This window comes from Emydura macquarii, unplaced genomic scaffold (genome assembly GCF_026122565.2).
Source record: "Emydura macquarii macquarii isolate MOO-44397 ecotype Brisbane River unplaced genomic scaffold, CSIRO-AGI_Emac_v2 contig_3287, whole genome shotgun sequence".
NCBI classification, from domain to species: domain Eukaryota; kingdom Metazoa; phylum Chordata; order Testudines; family Chelidae; genus Emydura; species Emydura macquarii.
This window is the reverse complement of record NW_027133424.1, coordinates 7837048-7846743: the sequence shown is the minus strand read 5'-3', so window position 1 is coordinate 7846743 and position 9696 is coordinate 7837048. Positions and strand designations below refer to the sequence as shown.

The 9696-nt window shown below is 48.8% G+C and overlaps 1 protein-coding gene across 1 annotated transcript; it reads right to left on the bottom strand.

Moving 5' to 3' along the window:
• Positions 1–3253: 3253 nt before the first annotated feature.
• On the bottom strand, positions 3254–6201 carry FASLG (Fas ligand). Its single transcript, XM_067532505.1, is given in 4 exon segments — positions 3254–3837; positions 4311–4344; positions 5660–5728; positions 5938–6201. Coding segments are annotated over 4 exon segments (762 nt in total). The 3' UTR covers positions 3254–3442.
• Positions 6202–9696: the final 3495 nt, after the last annotated feature.

Below are 9696 nucleotides of genomic sequence, written 5' to 3'. Positions count from 1 at the left end.
GTGCTTATGAAATCCATATTCCTAGTCACATGAAGGAGATGAGGTCATTCACACTTATAAAAATAACATTATTTATTTACACTGTACATATATATATATATTATAGGGAGCAATACAGCAACAGTTTAAATGATTGCCTGCTTCATCGCTACATTTCTTTGTATCACATTAATTACTCACAGTCTGGGATTATGCTGCAACCTGTCCAGCAAACTTCAAGTCCTGGTTTTCAGTCACTACCTAGCCCCAAAATAGTCCTTCTGGCAGTGACAGCATAGTGCTAGGCAGTGTGTCCTATCTGCTGTGGAAGTGCCACCCCCAAAACCAGTACATCCAAGGGACAGAACATGGAATCAACTGATGGAGACAGAGAAATACAAGCCGGTCCTATATCTCAGTTAAGGTCAGTGGAGATTAGCCAGGGCAAGAATGGTTGGCTTTGCCTCCCCTTTTGATTTCAGATACAGACTGGTCTGTACCCATTGGTGTACATTGGCTTCCGAGCATCTCTACAAGCTGCTTCTCCTGAATGTACCAATGTTGCACCGCTTCCCCAGACTAAAATTCTAGCTGGACGGACACGTGGACACATCCTGCAAACTCTGGGCCCTCCCTCGGACTCACAACAGGTCAGGGCAATGGCACCTCTGGTGAGACCCCAGAGTTAGAGAACACAGGGGCAAGAACTCAGCTGGTTTGCTGTATACCCGGGCTGCGTCCTGGGGAACCTCACCCCCCTTCACACCACTACCACATTTTGAAGGCACTTCAGGGATATTTGTTGAAGGAGCGGGTTTGTTAGGAGACCCGGCAGGGGGACCCCCAGAGAGGAAATTGCAGCTTTGTTCCCTTCCCTCATCGTTTTGTCCTCGGCTCTCTTCCCCTTCATGCAATGCCCCTCTCCCCAACTGTGCTCCAGCCCCATCCCCTTTCCTCACCCAGTGAGATCTTCTGCAGCACCAGTGCCAGCCTCACAACTAGCGGTTCTCTCCTGACAGCGAGTCAGTGGGGGGCGGAGGTGGGGAGGCAGCCTGGCTACCTACCCCTCCAGGCAGTGCAGGGGGCACCTGGGGCTTGTGGAGTACCAAAGGGGTGGGGACTGGAGAAACTGGCTGAGATGTGAGGGGAACCTACGGGGGATGAAGGGCCATGGAGGGCTGAGGGGGATCTGGGGGGCATAGGGACCTGGAAGATGGAGAGCTGGGTGGATGCTGGAAGGTGGCAGGGAGTGGTGGGTAACATTGGAGAGTGCTGGACTAGGTTGTGGGGGGGGGGGGGGGCAGGATAAGCAGCTGGGGGCCAGGGAGGCTGGGAGAAGTTGGGGGGCTGGGAGAGATGGTGGGGTTGCACTGGGGAGTCAGGAGTCCAAGGAGAGGTGCTGGAGTGGGTTGGGGGGCTGGGGTAAGGGGTGGGGTGAGGGAGCCACTGAGGTGATGCCTGGGGGAGGTGCTGAGGTAGACTGGGGGAGATGCAGGGGCTGGGAGGCTTTGTGGGGGCTGGGTTGTGCGGGGAAGCCGGGGAGGGGCTAGGATGGGTTATGTGGGCTGGGGAACCATGGGGTGCTGCAGGGGTGTATATGTGGGAGCTGGTTTGAGCCGTGGGATGCTGAGGGTGAGTTGGGGGGGGGGGGGGGGGGCTGCCAGGGGCTAAGGGGAACATGTTGAGGTGGTTTGGGGAGGCTGGGGGATGCTCAGGGAGAGGTGCTGGGATCTGTTGGGAGTTCAGGGGTACTGGAGGCTGGGGGAAGGGCTGGGTTTGGAGGGCCCTGGGGCCGAGGGATGGGCAGGGGAACCAGGAAGGCTGGGAGTGTGTGGCGGGGGGTGGTCCGGGGAAGGGGGCTACTCTCTCCTCACCTTTTCTCCAGTGGTTCCCATTCTTGCCCCCTTCCCTGGCAGCTGTTTCCTGGTGCCAAGGAGCTGAGCCTGCAGGATGCCCTCGTCACGTGGGGTGGCTGGGATTCCCCTCCATTGCCAGGGACCTCCATGGACCCGGCAGTGAGGGGCAGGAGCGTCCTGGGCTATTTTCAGAGATGGGACTGAACCAGATCCCCCACTGCAAACATCACCCTCCTGGGGGGAGGCGGGGAGAGTTCAGAGCCAAGCCCATCTCCGGATTGTCACCTCAAAGCGCCTCTGCCCAGAGCAAGGCAAGGGCTTTCCTCAGCACGCCTCTCACCATGGCTCTGAAGACAACATGCAGCTGGGGTGCAATTTCCCCAGAGGGAGGGGATACAGGAATGGGTACAAACCCCAGGATTTTTTGGGCCAAATTCATTCCTGGTTACTAATCCACAGACCTCAAGGGAGGACCCGCCTGGGATTAAACGGGCCTGCTGGGTGAAATCCCCAGCACACTGTCCTCTAAATTTACTCCAGCGCTCTCCCTGGCTGCTGCAACATGCCTGAGTCAGCTGTGTCGGGAAGCTAGATATGCACCGGGTGTTATTTGACACAGAAGCAGTTCAAGATAGGGTCTTCCCTTCCCCCTACTTCTATATATCAAATGTTCCACGTCATTATTGAGTCCTAGCGTCTATAGGCCCAGATGAGCCCTGGGAACAGAATCTGGGAATTAAGCCATATTCTGAGTCAAATGGGGAGGAGGGAGGGATACATTTTAGGGTAAAAATGGCAAATAACTTTAAAAAAAGCCAACCTACTGCCCTGACATTCACTGTAGATGCTTTGAGCAGCTGCAAAAGCTAAATGGCCATACATAATATAAATCCCCCCGGCAATGGCCTCCTGTGTCAGGCAATGAACTCCAACAATAAGAGCAGCTGAGATAAAACATCAGTTTGAGAACGGAGAAGTGGGGGATGGGACTTTAACAAACCAGGAAAGTTACAAAAGGCACCTGATCTCAACCGACACACCCACACACACACACATTAAACCCCCATCCACTCTCAAACACGCACACGCACAACTTCTCCTCCGCCTCTGATACACACACACACTCCCAGCCTTGTGTAAATACACACAAACACCCCCCTCACCAGTGGACCAAAAGCTGTGCTTAGTAGGCAGCCCGGGGTAAACAGCATTTTCATTGATGTAACTGAGAGCAGAATTTGGCCCAATGTATCAGCTTCTTCTCAGGTAGTAAACACTCTTCTTGAGTGAGTAGTGAGTTTAAAGGAGGCCTCTGTGATGCTAGATTTTTTTCAGCTACACTTAGGGTTATCCTAGGGTGATCCAAGTGGTTCCCAAGGTTGTTTCAATCCTTGGAGATCCGTTTCCAATGCAGCTTGACTGTCTCATGTCAAAGGCCAAGCAATGGAGGCCCGGTGGGCTTCTTGCAGCTAGATCCTTGCTAGCCCAGCACAGTATTAGAGTTACTCTATGGACAGAATGTCCCCTATACCATACAGGTCCAAATGCACATTAATATCAGTCCCTAGTGCATATTTGCTGAAAGCTACACGCTGCGGTGGCCAGCTCTAAAGTTTGTATAAACCAAAAAATGTCTTGGATTCCTCAAAATTCACCAGAGCTGTTTCAGAGACGTTGACATACAAACTATCTGATTTCGTGAGGTTGAACAATGCCCCCATGTAGCTGCTCCTGGCCCACATCTTCCCAGCCGCACAATAATTCATCTTCCTGTCCTCCATTAGCACCTGGCTGGCTGGGTATGCTGGATTTCGTTTGAAAACCGTGTGGTCTAAGGGTTGGTTGTTGCAGACCTTGCCTCGGAAGAACACCTTGGAGTACACAAAGTACAGGCCAGTTTCATTGATCACCAGGCCTCTGTGTCTGTACTGAATGCTGGAAGTAAAGGCATGCCCAAGGTTGGCCACCCATTCCAGAGGAAGGGCTTTCTGATCAGCTTTGCCTGGTAACAGAGATTAACAAGAAGCATTTAGCCAGAGGCATAAACATGCTGGTGGTTTTCAAGTCACACCAGTCATGGGCAAATCACTTAATCTCAGCTTCTTCCCATAAAACAGAGATGATGCCTGCCAAACTCAGAGCCAGGTGGCTGAGTTCATTCATGCATGTCACATGCTTCTGCAATCTCCAGGCCACATGGTTACTCAGCCCCAAGGGTCCCACAGGTGAGGCAAAAAACCCACATAAACGAAAAAGTGGCAGATGAAATGAATGGGGGAAAGTGGGATTAAATCAGAACCCTTGACTTTCGCATGGCAATCCTGGAAGCTGAGTAATCCAAAGGGAACACTGCTGCTCGATAACCAGATGACTAGCTAGGAAATAACCAACCCACTGCTTCTCCCTTCCATCCACATCTGGCTTGTTGCTGCCATTGCTTTCCTCAGCATGTTGACTCTACCCTGTGTCACATACCTGTTAAGTGTGCTGCCTTCCTGATTATCTTCTTCTCTGCTGTTATATTCAGAAGTCCTGCATGAAAATGGAGAAACAAAAGGAGTCAAGTTTCATGCTTTGTGGAGAAGACATGGTGAGGAAATGAAGACTAGGAAGGGGATACCTCCATAGAAATTAAAAGAGAAACCTTTACAATGGATCAGTGGATATACTTCATCATGTAGGCATAATTAACCTGTGAAACTAACTGCGGTAGGACAGCATTCAGATAAATACTGGAGGTATTAAGTTTAAAAAGAGGATTGGGTAGTTACTGTATAAGATTCAGAACAACCTCTGTACCTAGAATAGATAGGAAAAATGCAAGGGCTATCAGATCTTATGCTTTAAGATATAAACTGATTGCCAGATGGACTCAAGTAGAAATTTCTTTCTCCCTCCACGATATGGTACAATCCAGTTTTGCACAATCAGCCACAGATCGTTGGTATGATCTGATAACATTTCCGTGTCCTTTATTGAGTGTTATCCTTACAATATCTGAAGACTAACAGAGTGATTCTGTTGAGCTTTGCACAAATGGAAGTAAAATGCATACTTTTTAGCTCAGTTACAATTTTTTAAGACAGAGGCAGAATAATTTCCCAAGATACTTCCTTTCAAATTGTTTTCTAAACAAAATTGCATTGCAATTTACACATTCATCCAGAAAGTTTCGATTCTGATGTAACGTTTTCCGATGGGAAAACATTTGATCAGAAAATACTCAACCAGCTTTAGTTACAACAACATAGCTTGTAAAATAGATACTCAAAAAATTAAGTTAGATTTTAAGAGAGGCAAAAAAATCAAGGAAAACAAGAGGAAATAATAATACAATAATGTTGGACACCCCTCTGCTACCATTTTCCTTTCTCCTTTTCTCTCCCTACACGTTCCTCACAGCATAGGAAAGCCAAAATCTCACCTTTACTGTGAAGCACAAGCTGTCACATGCATCAGCCAAGAAAGGAGAAGGAGGAACTCTAGCTCCAGAGTTGGAATCCAATCAGGATCTAAGTTTTCGGAATGTTTATGGGGCTGGGCCAATCTCTAATCAGTGTGCACCATGGGCTGCCTGCATTAGGCCAGCTTTCTTCTAGCCCTCAAGAAAAAGGAAGACTCCTCCCGCCCTAAGCCCATGAAATGTACAGTTGCTACAACAGCCAAAGGAGCATAAATGCCATTTTAAAAGCATCAGAGCCTCGGGGAAGTAACTTCACCGTCAGCCACCCAAATCAAAGGCGGGGTGGGGAGCAGGAAGAGGAAAAGTTCAGAGATGCTGCCATTCACAGAGTTCCCGGCTCAGGTTCTCCTACCCACATGGCCTCTCAAGGAAAGGATGGCTCACCTATGCGCTTCTCCATAGATGAAGGAACGTGTCCGGTGCTGGTTAACTGTCAAAATAGAAGAGAGAGAAGTTCACACTTAGTAAGTGACCATGGCTCATAAAATCATCATCAGTAATAGGAGAGAGTCTCATCTGGGACAAGGGGACATTGACTTCCATCCAGCTCCATCAATGTATGTATGTCAGTTAAGGGTCTAGCCCAGCACTCTCATTTCTGGCCACTTCTCCATCTATTGATAACCAGACGGACATTACCTCTCTGAGCTCAGCCAGTTCCTTCTGAAGCTCGATGATCTGAAACATCCCCAGTCCCACTCCAGTGAGGGCCAGCAGGACTAGCAAAAAAACTACCAAGAAGCAGAGGCATGTGCAATTCCTGTTGTTGCTCTGTTTTCTCCTCCGCCTCTCCGGCACGGGTGGTGGGCGAGTGGCCACAGGTGCTGATGGGGCGCATGTGGAACTGGCACAGCTGTCCACCCAAAAGATCTGGGGGTAGACATAGTTTAGATTCTGCTGCATGATGGACGCCCTGGGTATGCAACTCCTCTTTCATGCAGCAGCTAAATCTGGCTGCGCCAGCCGCAGACTGAGTCCCCGGGGGGGAGCCAGCACTGCCTTTATACGCCTGCATCACCCTAGCAGGGAGAGATCTACTCATACGTGCCTGAGTCTGAAAAGCCCGAGCCAGAAGCAGCAAACCTCAAAGAATTTCCGCCCACCCTCTGATGCAAGATTATGAGCATAATAATCTTACGGTGTCTGCTCCTCCCACATGAAGGGAGCAGGCACATTAGGTGCTTCTGAGTGAGCGGCTAGAAGATCAGCCATGGGCTGCAATTGTAACCGCCGCAGGCTGACTCTGTGAACTCAACCCAGAACAGGGGCCCTGAGTTATGAAAGGGTTACAAGGGTGGAAGAGGGGCGGGTTCTCATCCTTCATGCAGCCAGGTGCTGGGTAACCACATTAGAGCAAAAACGCACACGCTCCTCTGCCACCCATTGCCAACAACCCACGCTCGCAGCCTTCCCACCTGAGCAGCTGTCGGCTCTGAAAGCGAGAAATGGGCCTGGATATGGAGCATGAGCAAAAGAAAGGCAGGACAGTCTGGGGTTTAAGGCACTGGGACCCACAGAGCTTGGTTCAATTCCTATGTAACCATGGGCAAGTCACTTAACCGCCCTGTGCCTCAACTCCCCCAGCTGTAAAATGGGGATAACATCTCCATTGGCTTACCTCTTGTGACCCCTTGGGGACAGGGATGATTTCTCTGTGTGTTTGTACAGTGCCTAGCACACTCACCTGGGGCCTCTCGGTGTACTCTGGTGCTAATAATAAGACAACCACAAGATCAATACGCAGCTCACTTTTTGGCTGGCCTGCCATGTAGATCATGGATGCCAATGCTATTAGAGCCAGGGGGCACAATTGGCCCTGCCTCGCACTCCATGCCAGCATGCCACCTACATACGTGAGCACAGCCAGTGGGTGAGAGAGTGGATAAGCAATGCATTTTGAGGCAGGAAATACACATCCCCTGAACAGAAATCCAACAGCTCCTCTCAAACCATTCTTCCACCCCCCACCCACTCCATGCGACTCCTTTCATTAACTAGCTATCCGTGGGTGAGCCCCGAAGAATCAGGGTTGGGTTGCACAAGCAACCAACAGTTAGGGTGCTTAGCATCATCAGGACATTCAGCGTGACCCTCCCTGAACATCAGGAGCCAGGCAAAATGGCTGAGCCGGTCTCCTCTCAAATCCTACCATTTAGTGCCTGCTGAGAAACGCCTCAGTGATTGGCTCTCTCAGCAATTGTGGCGCATCTGTGGAAACAAACGTTAAAGTCACGCTGTCAAAATATCATCCCCCACACAGGTTGAGTAAAATCTAATTACACAGTTATGGAAGGAGAAATAAAACATGTGTATACCAGTGGACAGCAGCAGAGGACCTGGGGTCCATTTTGTGTGTCTCTCTAGCTATGCATACATAAACACACACACTCCTGCCCCGCACAGTTTGCAGCCTAAACTTTTGCAACCCTGCTTTATGGTGCACGAGACCCCAACGGTAAAAATGACTGCAACATATGCAACTGATTAATTGGACGGTTAAGCCCTCACATGTTGCAGTGATCAAAATGGTCCAAACTCGCAGAGTGTGATGGGACAATCAATGGCAGCTCTCCGGCAAGCATGAAATGTATTTCAGCAGTGGATGCAAAACTGCTTTTCCCAGCCTTCTGGCTCATTTCTACACTTCCTACCACTACCGATTGTCAGACTTGTCCTCGAAACCCTGACGCCAACCCCAGCAACCTGCCTGCCTTTTGAAGATGCTCACCACAGTTGTTAACTGAAGCAATGACTTGCAGTGAATGAGGTTTTGGAAACCCATGTGGGACCCCCTCCCTAACCTACATTTCTTTATATATAAAGACATAAAACCACCAGAACCCAGCGCTGTTTCCTTAAGCGCCTTCATGTTCCCCCCGATCATTGAGGTCCTATCTACACTGTTAAACTTGGTTGTGTCCCAGTGGAGATCTGATGCTGCCCACACTGGCCAGGCCAAGCTGATGTTACATCATTTCAGGACTGTGCTCTTGCCTAGGCAGAGACCTCGTTACAGCATGACTTTATTACACTATTTGAATTAGAGAAAGGTTTGATCCAAGTCTCAATTTCCCAGAAGTTCAATGTGGTTTGGATCTGGTGTTCTGGCTTGGGTTCATATCTGGTACAAATGCAGTCTGTCTCTGCTTACTCTAAGTTTTTAAGATCAGCTGTTCAGCTGTTGTAAACAGGGTCTAAAGCAGACCATGTTCTGCAAATGCCACTAGATCAAGAAAATAAGATCTGCCGCTAACGAGTCACAGATGGATTAAAAAAGCTATTGTCTTGGGCCCACAAAACTGTATCATAAACACCCCCATCCTCAGAAGCACCCAGCTTGATTGAAGCCCAGCTCCTCCACCCGTGTTGTACTCTGTTCAGCCACTGGCACCTATTCCTAAATACAGTGTGTGCCCATCAAGATAAGGGATGTTACTAACAGCCTGGATGGAGAAGTTGATCTCCCAGCTGCTTTGTGTACAGATGATGCTTTGACCCACCTAGGTAATACAATGGAGCAGGAAAGATCATCTCAAACTTTTGGAGTGTCTGGCTGCTAGTGAAATGGAAAGTCTAAATTTCTCACCTATGTAAAAGCCAGCTCCATAATTACAACTGACTGGGATAGGGCTGAGGATTTCCTATCAACTGAGTCTCACAGTTTAGACATGTTACTTTCAGCTCTCATCAATTTGACAGTTTTCATTTGTTTAATTGTTACAAGAGAACCATAAAACTCAGGAAGTAGGGGAGAGAAAAGGTTACTAAGTGTTATGAGTGGGGGGAAGGAAGCAGGAGACAGATGTCCTTTCCGTCTTTGTTAATGACTGTGTGAGAGACCTGGGACAAGTCCTTCACAATATTGTCTGTGCATCACTTAACCCAGGAGTAAACCGGATATTCTAATATTTACCTTCATTCCAGGAAACCTGTAAAGTGCTTTGAGATCCTTGGATGAATTAGGCTGCCAGTCATATTTATTATTGATTATTTATAGCCAAGAACACACACCAGGGTTTAAGCTTCCTGCATTAATATTTTTCTTCTAACCCTCATTCTGAGTCTATAACCGACATTTAATCCCACAAATTGGAGAGTACCAGGTTGGATGGCACAACCCTGAATGTATAACTGGTAGCCAATATTATTTCATAAACCTTCCAACATCAGCAGCCTAGCATTTGCAGTTATGCTTTTTATCTGTGCTAGACACTGCTTAGTGCAGCAAAGCTTGTTTTGGCAGATTTGTGGGCACGACAAATGCACCAAGAGCCTCTCTTAAATGTCAAAAGTTTGTTTGTCACCCACTGCTTCCTATTAGTACACATTGGACGGCGTTTGGTTGCGGTGCCCCAATGATAAACTGATGAATGCTGCTGCAGCTAAGCTCCTGGAAGG